This window comes from Phasianus colchicus, chromosome 3 (genome assembly GCF_987193195.1).
Source record: "Phasianus colchicus chromosome 3, bPhaCol1.hap1.1, whole genome shotgun sequence".
NCBI classification, from domain to species: Eukaryota; Metazoa; Chordata; class Aves; order Galliformes; family Phasianidae; genus Phasianus; species Phasianus colchicus.
Genome location: NC_143438.1, coordinates 26,730,208 through 26,744,239, shown reverse-complemented (window position 1 = coordinate 26,744,239; position 14,032 = coordinate 26,730,208). Strand labels below are relative to the sequence as shown.

The window sequence follows — 14,032 nt, the reverse complement described above, 5'->3', positions numbered from 1 at the left end:
AGCAGGAGGTAAAACTTCCTTTATACACTTGCTCGGTTTTTCTTTTCTATTAGCTGAATGCTGCCTGGCACCAATTCTTGATCATTAAAAACCTCCTTAATTTTATTCACTTCATTAATCTAATAGGAAAAAATCCAACCAAAAAGAAAAAAAAAATGGGACAAAACCCAAATGCCTACACAGACTTCCATTTGTTCTGTGAGTTGAATCAAGGAAAGAAGGAAGAGGTCCTGGTGAGTAAGAGCAAGCCGAGGAAGCAGGGAAAGAGTACGTGGCTAAAAATGATAGAAGAGAGAGGAGCTGCAAGACCAACTGCTTTCACTGAGACTTTTAATCATTATGGCCACTCCAGAAACCATCCCTCTATGAGATCGAACTGTTTTCCTGCACCTTTGCCGATTTCATTTCCCTGCAATAGTATGCTTGCACTGCTCTGCGTTGCCCAAATTAATCCATTTTTATAAACGTTTTCTCAGAGTAAAGTCTTAACAATACAACTAGTGCACACAGTGATCCAAACAGTCACAACCATGGTAACCAACCTGAGAAGATTTTAAGAATATTCAAAATGGCAAACTGCAACTTATGCAATAGTAGAACACTAGCAGGTTGTAAATGTTTCTGAAGAATTTGGCATATTTTAGATGCTCTGTGGAAAGATTAATGAGAAAGTGTTATTTTCATAATGACTGTACCATAACAAATTTCCAGTGACTACGTACAACTGCAATCATTAATGAACCATGGTAGGATTTTAATATTAACAGTTATATGACTAGCCATTAATCCAATACTTGTCTGAACTGCTGCAGAATCAGAACATAATGTTTCCATGGAATTAAAAAACAGTTTTTCATCAAGATAAAATATCATCAAGTATTTTAGTAAAATCATAACTGTTGTTAAGCTAGTTTTCAGAAACACATTGCTCACAGTACCTCCTGAATTGAGAGCAAAGAGCAGAACACACAACACCTCTAAAAATCAGCATTTCGGAAAAATAAACCACATTTCTAGCATTGATTTTCATTTTTCAATGGATTGGGCTAATAGCATATTTGCATAAAAATGAATCTCAAATGTCTAAACAACGTATTAGAGTCACACAACAACTGCATTACACTGTTTTTCTGTTAGGCTACATGAGTAGGTCACATCAGCAAGACCACATAGAACTGCCTGAAGCAACCTTCTCATGAGATTCACTGAACATTACTTAAATGCAGCAACTCTGGTCTAGCAGCACTTCTATTAAATAAGTTGTTAGTAAATATTTCCCCAAAGGAGAAATCCTCTGCTGCTACCTTAGATTATATTTGAGGAACCTGACAAAAGTGATCACAGGCTGTTTCCTTCAGAAATTACATTTCTCAAACTGAACACCTTAATATGTACACATTATGGTTAATACAGATGATTGTGTACATACGTATAAAACTAAATGTATCAACTATATATTATATATATTCATATATTGACTGAAAAAATTAATATTCAAATACGTGTGTGTGTATATATATATATATATATATATATATAAAGTACACGTACTGTACTCATACCTTCTAAGGGACGTATTGTTTGCATAAGACATCATCAATTTAAGTTATTTTTATTCAGTCTTGGTCTCAGTTTTCAAAAGGATTTCTCAAAACACCAATAGAAACTTTTTTGTTTTTTTCCCCTCACATCAAGAACTAATCTCTTCCTGAATTTTCTCATCACTGAAGAAAATGAATACAGATGCTGTAATCTGTTTTCTGTTTTCTAGTACGCAAAATCAATTGCTTGAAGTGTTAGTGCAGGAACCTGAATTACTTTGTGTATGATTTCAAAGCACTTGTTCATTCAAACCCTGAGGCCTAGTCACAAGAAAATGAAGAGTTTGTCAGTTGTAAAAACTTTGAATAAAACTGTGGTTCAGTTTTCAGAGCTGCAAAGTCTTTAAAGCAACTAAGTTCTTGAAATAGTTGATCCTGTAATTCCAAAGAAATCACCTTGATCATCAATACAGATTACTAAGCACATCAAGAAATTGAACCATATGATATAATTTGATACAAAATTCGACTACTGTACACAAAATAACATGAAACATGATGTTGTTTTATACAAAGGTACAAATGTGAAATACTATAGTAATAAAAAATTGAGCAAGCTGCATACAAAGAGTTATCTTATCACTGCTGGATTTTGCCACGTGCTGAAAGTAGTACATAGAAATTGCTTACCTCAAATCCTTTACTAAAGCTATTTTATTCCTGTTATGTTCTGTGAAATATGCAAATGTAGTTTGCAACATTTCTTGCATGATCTCCAGAGTTCTGTTTTGTGACAGAGTAGAAGCATTTTTGTATTGTACATTATCAAAAAATGAATCAATGAAGTCAATTATCTGAAGCTCAGTATTGTTTGCATGCAGAGCTTCTTTTGTAACAGCAAGGTCAGCAATCATATGAAAAAGAAAGTTTTGAAAAACTGAATTAGCGATGTAAGTAGTATTCAGTATTTCTCTGCTAAGATGATCATCAACATACAACATACCGGTGTAATCTTCTTTAGATTTATTTTGGAATAGTTCCAGAAAGTCAATAATATCTTTAACAACCAGCGGTAGATCTGATGATTTTTCATTAGCCATAAGAAGGACTAAAGGTTGCATCACTTTAGAATAATTTTGATTATTACACTCACACAGAAAGCTGTTCATAATCTCTTGTATGTCTTCAAGTTTTCTTAACACAGCCTCTACAGATGATGTATTAAACTGCTGTATTAACGCATCAAAAGTCACTGAAGGGGACCGTCCAGTGGCTAATCTTAGTAGCTGAAACTCTTGGTCTATCACTGCAAGTGATTGTCTCACATTAAAATTCAACAACAAATCTTCTATACTTTTAACTACAGGAAACCAGATTTTCTCAATGTTATCAGATATATTGTTGTTCCCATTTAAAGATGATAATGCCGTAAGTACCGAGTAAGCTTGGTTTTCAACAGAAGACAAAGTCATGAAAGGCTGAACTACAGAAAGAAAAGAATAGACAGTTTCTGTATCCAAGAGTCCAGAAACTTCAGTTGTCATGTTCATGACATAAGAAAAAACAGTCTCTATAAGTGATATTTTTGAGTGCCTGCTCCAGCTTAAACCACCATAAAGAACATTCAGCTGTTCAAGGACATATTCAGACATCTCCATTTCTGCTGCTGGCATACTACTCAGAGTTTCTATGATTTGTAAAGCCACTTTTCTCTTTGACGTGGAGGAACAGTTGACAGTTGAATCTGTATTATTTTCCTGCAGAGGCACAGCATAGAGATATAGCTCATTCCAAAAAGCTAGCAGTTCTTTAAGAAGTGAACCGTTTACATGATGGAGCTCAGAAAACTTCAGAAGAATAGAGTTCCATTCTTTAATCTGATGAATAAAGCAAGTGAGATTGTGAGTAATATCAGTCTGAAAGTCTTCCATAGTGCACAAGAAACTGTCATTCAGAGTAACAAGTTTCAGTTCTTTGACGATGTGTAAGACTGCATTGTGATTCAGAGAAAAATTACTTTGCATAAACTCACAAGGTTTGGAAGAATTGGGATCACTCTGAGGTGTTACCATTTTGAGAATCCAGCAGAATTCTGCAGAAAAACAAACTGAGGCCTCTGCAGGTTCATCAGGCACATCTGTCAGTGTCTCTAATAACATTAGTAGACTTTCTACTTGATTAGAGATTTCTTCTTTGGTAAACATTGACATTTTTGCTTCTTGAGTCAGTGCAAAAATATACACATCAGCTAGTACTTCTGTGATGTTCCCATGAGCTAGACTTTCCATAAGGCTGATGACATCAAGGAGAAGATGGAACATCTCTTCTACATCAGAGAGATCCTCTTGAAAAAGTTGTGTGATATGCCATAAACCAGTCAGGTTCCAATTACATGAACTGTTCTCAAATGCATCCAACCAGCCTATTAACATTCCTAATTCAGGATTCTCCCTGTACAGAGGTTTGATATTTTTAAAGAAATTGTCCAAGCTCATCTGGACTTGTTTGAATTGACCTATCAAGAAGTCAATATCCATATTCTTCAGATTTTGCACTAAGGTTATCATGTGCTCTAGAAACTCTCTATCATTTCTTATTGGGAAACTAGTAAGGCTAGAAGACTTGAAAATTTTGAGTGCCTTTCCTACCAGTTTACCATTCAGAGCTGCTTTTTCTGTCAGTCTCTTGAGAAATGTGTTGTATTCACCCTGCAATTCATGAGACAAGTTTGAACTGAATGTATTGAATTTACTAAGCACAGCTTGAAAGATCTCCATCAACAAACTGATATTTTTCTCATCAAAGAAAGAGGAGCTGCTTTCTTGCATTTCAGAAGTTTTGTTTTCAAGATGATGTTGAATTTCTGACAAAAGGTCTATTGAGGAAAGCCAAACACTGTGGAAGGGATTAAGGAAGGGCACTAAAGTACTGTTAGATCCATGGACTGAGTGATTGAAATGGGTATCATTTGATGTATTTTGTGAGTGACCCATTAAATTATTCACAGCCACTTGTATTAGTCCTCCAGAATTATTTAAGAATGTAAAAATATATTCAAGCACATTAGTGTCATTTTGTACATTAAATTCAGGGAGAACGACTTCTAAAGCTCTTCCTATAATATTGAAATAAATGCTTACACAAATCACATCAGAACCAGTTAAAGAGCACTCAGGGATCATAACATTGAAAATCAAATCAAGGAAGTTCACAATGTTTTTTAGCTTAGCATCTGTCTGAGTGTTTCCCAGAGATTTCATTAGAAATAAAATATGTTTTGCATTTTCAAAGTGAGAAGGTGACTTGTATTTTTCACTGAGGTAATGAAGTACATGGATCCACCCATCACAATTCTCTACTCCTTCTATTACGCTGTAAGATTTGAGGAAGGAATGAATATAGGATGAAAAATTCACTTGTGTATAGTTTATGTTTTTCAGAGTACTGTCAAAAATTAATTTTGTAATATTCTGTAAAATGCTGGCACAAACCAAATATTTATCTAGAGGTGCATATGTTAAGAAAGCAGCAGCGTCCTTTATCTCAGCAAGAACAAATCCAAGTTCCTTTTGGGAGAGTTTGAGAATAGTAGAAAGTGAATTCCCAATGGAAAACTCACTGGAACTCCTTTCTCCCTCAGATCCTCCCGAGATGAACATATTAAGCCAAGAATTCAAAAGGTCTCTATTAACAACCTTTAGTATAGATTGCTGCAATTCAGTTATCACAACTTCAGTCATTTCTAAAACATCATCTGCACTGTTACCTTTAAATGAGCTTGCATCATCAATTGCATTTTCAAAAACATTCTGAATTACGGAAAAGTAAGTTTCAAAATCTTTCCAGTCACTTGAATCACCACCTTCAACTATCATTTTCAACAGATTCATTGCTGATGTAGCTTCAACAATAGCCATAGTTGTTTTATTGCACAGTTCAATATGAGTTGTATTTAAAATTCTTTCAGAGAGGTTTCTCAAATCATTTCTTAGATAGACAAAAAAGGTTGAATTCAATTTTAAGATTTTGGATGTTTCTTCAAAAATCTCTGTCCAGATTTGAAGCCATGTAAAAGTGCAATGCAAAGCAGAAGATACACTTACCTCATCTTCCAGTTTTGTTATATTATACAAAACACTGTCCAGTGGAAGCAGAAGGAGATTGTAAACCTCAGCAGAATCATTTACAGAACTGATGTTTGATAGATAAAAGCCAATGCACCCATTATTTACAATGCATTCTGGGGAGATGTCAAAAAATTGTTCCAAATAACAAAAGGCAGATTCTTCAAGGTCTTCATCTGAAAATAAGGTTTTAAGGCTGCTCAGAATATTATAGACAACTTGCAACTCTTTTTTGTCTTCCTGTACAAAAGACCAGGCCTGAAATTCTGTGTAATTGTAAAAGGTCAGTAATTTTTCACAGAGTGACTTACTGGTAAAGTTCCAGAGAAGATCAAAAGTTTGAGATAGAAAATCAGAAACTCGGTCCATATCTTGGAAATCATTCCATGTTTGAAAGGATGAAATAGCTTTTGAGGTGTTATAAAGAAACATCAAAGTGTTATTGCTCTCAGCTTTTAAGAGCAGATCAGCATTCTGATACAAAGAGAAAAGTATCTGAAGAAGCGAGTCCACACTACTACTGTTTAATTTTTGAATGTCTTTAAAGAAACTGGGAACAATTTTGCCTAACTCTTGTACTTTATATATAAAAGTTGCATTTGACAGTAATGAAAAGGAGGTATTACTCACTCCATGACCTATGCTGAAAGATGCATTGACATGACTGTCAGCCAATGATACGATCTCATAGAGATTCCTTAGAAAGTCTTCACTTAAGTATTTTAGATGGTTCAAAGTAGGACTATTTAAATCTTGCCAATCTGCTAGGATATTTTTGAGCAATTGTATGCTTCTATTATGACTGTTTTTATTTTCTGTAACAGAAGATATAAATCTAGATGAAGACTCCAGTACCTCTTCAACTTCCAATTGACTTATGTGAGAAACCCTAGAATCAAGTTCATGAGACACAATTTTCACCATTTGCCAGAAAAAATCTGTCTTCTTCATCCAAAATCTCAGATGAACCTGTAAATTTTTTTGTATTTCATTATAGAGTTCAGAAACTGCAAGTGAGACATTCATCATGGATTCCTTTCCTTTCATCCACATAATCACATTACTTAAGGCAGTTTCCATTAGAGGTCGGAGGCCTGAAAGAGCTGAGAAGTCAAACACTACAATTTCTTCTATGATTTCTGCAAGATGTAAAATGTCATCCATTTCCTTTTCACTTGAAATCCATATATTTTCTTCTGTCTTCAAAAACTCTTTTATAGATGTTAAATTCCTGAAATATTAGGCACAATTGTTTTTTCTCATTAGTTACCTAGCAAGAGTTGAATAAATATATATATTTTGTAATTTTAGAATATAGTTGTATTTACTTAAATCAAAGAAAGATAAATTATTATTCAAACAGCAGTGAAAAAGTAATTACTACAAGACTTGAAATAGCTTAACTGGTGATTACTTTGGTTTTCAAAAACAAGGCAGAAAAACATGAAAAGTCACAGACATATTTAAATTAAAACCTGAATATAGGTATCTAGGTTACAAAAGAGTGCATTTATCAGCACTTATAATTAACTGTGTAAGCCACGAAGAGTCAAACACCTTTTGTTTTAAGTACCTAATACATTCTGAGGTTGAAGATAATTTCTCCTTAAGTATGTTTTTTAGTACTTAAAAAGCAGAAAGCCACATACACAGCATTATGAATGTTTGTGAAGGATTTTGTGTCCCCTTATGTTAGTACTATTGTAGAAAAAACTATTGCATGCTGTAGAAACAGTATTTCAGATACTACATCTTACTTACAAACATTTAGTTGATACCCTAAATATTAAAATCATTTAAGATTTTAAACTCAAATCATCAGTTGTTTCTAGAGCCCATTTTAAATTAAAATGCTTATCAAGTTCTGTTTCAATGAAAAGCACAACATGGCCTGTTTAAACAGTAGAGGCAACATTCCAAAGTATATTGAAGACAACATATGTCACTTTTAAACTTTCAGTTCTTCATCTTCAATTGCAATGACGGTGGGTTTTTTTGTTTGTTTTACTTTTGTTTTGTTTTGTTTTTCCATTTTACAGGCTAAACAAGGGATTGAAATAGCAGAGAGCTAAATAGCTGCATAATGAAAAATAAAGTCAGAGTCCAGAAATGTAACTTATTAATAAGAATGCTTTCTAACTTTGATCATCTGCAAAGCACAGTAAACAGTTAATAGCATTAAATAGCAGAGGCAACTAGTTTGAGGCTGTTCCATGAGGTATATTTTTTTTCCTGTTTAAACAGAGTGGTGATGAAATATCTTCTGTTGTAATGTTCATCAGAAACATAATGTAACTGTCATAAGCAGGCTTTCTAACAACACGTTACCTACATTGCTTCCCAGTAACACTGAACAGGAAGAAAATTGCACAGGAATTGGAAGAAAATGGCACAGTAACTATGTTAAAGAATTACAGGTGTCCGAAGTAGAGATGGGGTAATGAGTTCCACAGATAAAGAAATTACATTGACTAGTTCAACCTTACCGTGCCCAGGAAATAAATGAGGAATAATCTGGTAAATCTTGCAGAAATGCTAATAAATAATGACCTAAGATAGTCTCCAAACCAAGTTTCTGACTAGAACATAGAGATGCTTCAAATCCACCTGCAAAAAATAAAAATTTAAATACCAAAAGATAGATCAAGGAAACTTTATGAACAACTTGATCATCTCACATTGAAATAGCCTGAAAAGCTACTATCAGATGTAGCAGGACTTGTATTTCTGTCTGTGGATAATCATTAAAGTAGATGTAAAAAGAATGAGATATGCAATTTTTAGTTAAGGATTTTATCTTAATTCTAATTCTATTTAAACAAATGAAATACATTATCAATAAATATCAGCTCTACAGAAGACACATCTGTATCAGTCAATCTATTAAAGAAAAAAAGGAAATATAGACAATATCTTTTGAACTAAACTGCAGAAAGACAAGAAAAAAATAAATTAATTTTGTTACGTAAAAAGTGCACTTAGTGCTGCACTCAGAAACTGAATTATACTTTACTATTTTTTTCTCCTTGAAATTACATTAAAAAAGCAAGCAGTCTTGTGAAATTCAGTTATTAATACCTATGAACCCAAAATACCTGAAACGTAATTGGTTTTTAAAATTGTGCAATCAGTGCAATTCATATTTTAACAGTTTATTTCACTAATACAGTTTTTTGATTAAAGAAAACTGCTTTTTTTTTTTTTTTTTTTTTTTTTGCATTTCATTTCTTAGCAGCCCACTTACTGATGAAGTATTAAGCACATTTCTGATTAGCTTTATGAACAAAATGACAGAGGGCAGAAAAAGGAAAATGTCTGGAAAAAACATACCCATAGCAAGATCAAGGCCCTTCACAAACTTTGTAATTGTCATTAAAAAAAAAAAAAAAAAAAAAAAAGCCATCTAAGTCCTTCAGAAGATGGAAATGTGGAAATGTAAGCGGTGAAAAAATGTAAGCAATGTAAGCACTTGGAACATGGAGAGAATACTTAAAGGAAATTAATGGTGATGTTGAGGGAGTTAATTTCTTTTTTTTTAACCGACATGGATCAGCTTGTGACATGCTCCCAAGCCCATCTGCACCACAAAGCACTGAATGGAATAATACAAATATTTTACCAGAAATAAATCTAAAATTGCAAAAATCTCTCCCATTCCTCAGGTGACATTTTTCCAAAAAAAGTTTTATTTTTGATCAAATAAGGAAAAAACTAATATATTTCAAGCAAGTTAACAGCAGATGGCTCAGGACATATGAAAAAAACACAAGATGGGGTGAAGGAAATCAAGTACAAAGTCACTGACTAATTTGAAACCAGTCCAGGAATATCACTACATAGTGGCCAGCTCATTTGGTCTTCCATTTACATGCTAGACTTGACAAGTCTTCCTGACAGAATACCACTGCAAGAAAATGTGACTCCAACCAGGTTCAACCAGTTTGAATTTTCTCAACAGAAATGGATGATCCAAAGAATTTCCATCCAGCACTAAAAATTACAGATATTTTCCCAAGTCAGTCTCAGTATATTACAAGTTTTCTTTGCTTACAGTTTGGTCATTTGGTGAAATTAATGAAAACAGAAACACAAACAGGCTTAGAAATGTTAAAATTATCAATTTGTCCCTTTCTGAGGAATACTGTCCCCTAAAATAGACATTGAACAACCAGAATAAATCCCGTGCAGTAACTTTTTACTTACCTAACTGATCTCCTGTGGAGCCAGCTTCCTCATCTGTGAACTGAGCTACCTCACACATCCATTGGATGAAAGTTGTTAAATACTTCCAGTATGGGTTTTCTTCAAAAATAAAAAAAAATTCTTCAAGGGTAATATTAATTCTGAAATGACACAGAGAACCAGGTTGGTATGGTTAATCCAGTGATTAAGTTACAAAGAAAATTAGCTTGTGAATACATGCAGTTTCTCTGCAAACCTTTATCTAAACTTATTACTATTTAATGCATATGCACAGTGCTATTGGCTTCAGAAAATAATTGAAGCAAATAGGCCAATGTCCCTGCCACATTCCTTTTCCCATTTCTTTACTGAAGCAGCATAGTTATAACGTCACTTTAAGCACAACTTTATCACTACACAGAGGTTTTTGAGCAGAAAGAAATTCTAAAATGCCTTTTATAAGACATCAACAAGGTTCTCTTATTCAAAAGTAGCATTTTGAAATTGAAAACAATACCAAGAAATGCTGCTTCTTGTCCTGGGTATGCCTTTGCATTAATCAGCAAACAGAACCCCGCATAACAATAGCAATGCTTTTCTTGCTCCTCAGTGTTATTTAAATACAAACTTCTACTCCCAGGAGCCTCCTAGTTCTTTTGGTACTTCCAATGCTCATAAAACAAAATGTAAAACTACTAGTCTTGCTGGCAATTTCAAATGTACAAGAGGCAATCAACAGCAAAAGGGACAAAAAGTAATATAAATTTTCTAAGGTCTAAGATGTTATTAATATTTGTGGATTTAATCCCTGCTGCCAATTCAGTTCATGGAATTTGATCCATGACAGATCCTTGACTTAATGGTATCATTGCTTTTGTAGTAAATTCCTCCATTAAATTTCTCACACGTGTCAGTAGTCCAGGCAAATTTGTGAGAAGACAACTAAATTTGTGATCTTGGACATCTTATCACAGTAAACATAACTCCACATTAATGGCATGATGCTCATGCTTCACATAGCTAAACAATAATAATAATATCCTATTTTATTTTAAAGCAATTTATTGATATAGAGATTTATTTATAATAAACAGAGGCTTAACCCTATTATCTATTCATTTACTCATTATAATACGTTAGTCCTTGCTGGCATCAGTAGCTTTATATACATCTGAGAGATACATACAATGAGAAGAGAAGCTGTTCCTCACAAGAGCTGAAATGGACATCCTCCTCTGCGCTCAGCAATGGATCAGTTTCACAGTAATAAGCATAATTTTCAGCTAACTCTTCTTCTATTTCTTGCCATCCCAAATAATCATCCACTATTGAATCTGGCAGGTTCTGTTGTCCCTGAGTTACTTTCTGCAGAAGCAGGACCTTTCACGGTAAATAGAGCAATAGTGTGAAACCAGGAAAAGGCAAGCTCCCCTGAGAGTTTAGTCCTGATTTTTGCAACAGTGTTCTTGAAATCCAACATAAAACACATTTAATGTGCAGGGTTTCAAGTCTTCCTTTTCCGGAAACCACAGCTACATAACTTATCTAAAACATCACATTCACCCTAAAGGACCACAAGTACTTTTCCCCCAGACACATTCTAATCAGTTTAAGTAATCATTAACAGCAAACACTAAGCAGCAAGATATAACCCTTGTTAATTTATGTCATTTTGTAATCCCAATATAAATAAGGCACTGCAATCAGTGAAGAATTTAAACAAGAAGAATTCAGAAATACTTACAGCTTCCCTTAGTGACTGGAGCTGATTGCTTTGCTTGAAAGCCACCTCCGAGTCATTGCCAGTGCACATATATATGGCTAAATTATCAGTGGTATCAGAAATCTGTGGATGCCTGAGGGCCTTCCCAAATATTGTGAGCACATCATCACAGACATAGGAAGAGTTGCTCATCAACATCTAAAACGTAGTAAATACACTGCCACTTTAAAAATGCATTAGAAGATAAAGTAACAGATTAATTAACACTCCATTTTAACTTCTCACAATTGAATATAAAATTTAAAAGACCAAAAGAAGTACAAAGTCAAGCTGGACTAAAATGCTGAAGAATGAGAAGTTAGATACTCTACTTAGCAAATACTATACACCCCCAAAATAACCCTGTGCAACCTTATGAGAGCTAACATACAGACATCAAATGACAGCATACCTGTTTTAGCTCCACAAAAAGCTTTTTGATGTCCAGATGAACAGATTCATTTCTCTGGGTAAAAGGAATCATTTTCTCCAGGCTATGTAAAGCTTCTGTAAAACAGTTCCCCATCACCACATACAAAAAATATGTAACCTACAGAATGATTCAGGGGTAGGAAAGTAAACTATACATGACATGGTTTGAAAAACAGAGCAGTTGGAGAGACAAAAGTTCCAAGCCGATTAAGATTATGTCCTAGTCCAAAGCACTCGATCATTTTTCACAAAGCAAAAACATAGACACAATCTGCTCTTCTGAGGATTAAAGACTGTTCTCCCCTCCTGCACCCCCTTACTGGAAAAGGTTCAAGACACAGCAGGAAGACCAGTACTATTACACCAGCAAAGCATGACCTTATCCTCCTTCACAGTAGAGTCGCTCCACTGACTTCAGCAAGCTTTCATGATTTTCACGAGAGGAAATTGTGGTCCCATGCAGGCTTCTTGTTCTTAATAATGTAAATAAATTTGGACACTTTCCATACGTAATTACTGATTTAGCTAGCAAATTCTTTTGAAATTGCCTAATTCCATAAGCACCAAGCGAAGCTGTAATCTCACTCAAGTAAAAGACTTGAGAAGAAATCTCAGAAATGTTAGGAGTTCATTTTAGGGCCTGCCAAAACCAGTAGCCCAGTAGTTGCAAGACAGCCACACACATGCAAACACAGCAGATCGCTGCAATAACTGCCTTTGGACCAGTGCAAGTAACGAGTAATCACCATGCATCTTTACCGTCAGTGAAGTTTAAATACTGTGATACTACGTTCCTCAGAGCTCCGTCTGCCAGACGTAATCTCTTCACAACAGACCACTGAGGCACAGCCTGCAGCACAGCCTGCATCTTCTTCAGATATAGGATTCTGCAAACAAAAGAAGTTTGGAGTACAAAACTGTTGCGTGCCATAAGTAAAAAAGTAAAAGTTGCTGGAAAATTGTTATTTATTACAGTGTAGACCTTCTATCATCTGTATCTTCTTATAAAGCAGCAGTATAGAAGTTTCCTTGTATAAAAACAACTAAATTCCAAAACATCTGGTAACTATTGAACAACTTGACTGCAATTCTCTCTGAACACTAGATTATGGATTTTATAAAAGCCTTGGCACACTAAGAAAGGAGCAAAATACCAAAGAACCCTTCTAACTTGCAGCAGTCACTGATCATTCTCCCAAGTGTGGAGTGCAGCTAGTTTCAATGAACAAGTCTACTTTTCTCAGACTAATTTCCCTAAAGGATGAAAATTTTAATGCAAGAAAAGATTTACACACAATCATCTCCTTTCCTTCTTTTCACAGCAAAACATGGAAAAGTTTTCCACAAAAAGAGTTCATTTTCCATCAAGTCACTTACTGAAATTAAAGAAAAAGAGGCACTGGTTGCTATTCCATTAGAGACTGTTTGGTTATAAAATCCTGTGCTTAAATCTCACATTTATTTGCATGCTTAGGAAAGATGCTGTTCTATTTTTCTGCATAGATATTTTTGAAAATGGAAAAAGAACTATGCACAATTTGTAAGTGAATTAAACCAGCAATAAATCCACAAAACCAAAGGTTGTGTGATCGCCTCCTACTTGTCGGTGTGCTGTACAGAAGCTCTTTATATCTTTCAGATTTATCCTCAAACATGTAGCATTACATTATAATTCTGTTCTCCATAGTAAGCTTCTGTTCAAGATCTCCTTTGAAAACTAACAAGTACAATCCCTACAACAAAAATCCAATACAATTCTGATGCACTGGACTTGTTATGTGTGAGTAGATCAATCCTACAGCAGACTTGCATGAGAAACATAACTGAGTCACAGCAACTATTTGTGGGAATTAGACTCTGTAAAACAAAGTAAAGCATTCAGACTCTAATTCATCATGCTGCTTGTTTCTATGAGTTTGGATAACGTACCCTTTAAAGTAGGAATACTCTGAATCACAGATCAAATTTCTTTTTCAGAACATATATGCATT

At 34.4% G+C, this 14,032-nt stretch overlaps 1 protein-coding gene across 1 annotated transcript in view; it reads right to left on the bottom strand.

Annotated features, from left to right (window-relative positions):
• ABCA13 (ATP binding cassette subfamily A member 13) overlaps nucleotides 1-14,032 on the bottom strand; it is a 173,880-nt gene that overhangs the window by 142,029 nt on the left and 17,819 nt on the right. Inside the window, exons 11-18 of the mRNA XM_090137138.1 lie at nucleotides 12,801-12,928; nucleotides 12,022-12,116; nucleotides 11,592-11,768; nucleotides 11,034-11,227; nucleotides 9,869-10,008; nucleotides 8,152-8,272; nucleotides 2,232-6,896; nucleotides 543-649 (exon numbers count right to left, since the gene is read on the bottom strand). Coding sequence (XP_089993264.1) covers nucleotides 543-649; nucleotides 2,232-6,896; nucleotides 8,152-8,272; nucleotides 9,869-10,008; nucleotides 11,034-11,227; nucleotides 11,592-11,768; nucleotides 12,022-12,116; nucleotides 12,801-12,928 — 5,627 coding nt within the window. The remainder of the gene's footprint in view (nucleotides 1-542; nucleotides 650-2,231; nucleotides 6,897-8,151; nucleotides 8,273-9,868; nucleotides 10,009-11,033; nucleotides 11,228-11,591; nucleotides 11,769-12,021; nucleotides 12,117-12,800; nucleotides 12,929-14,032) is intronic.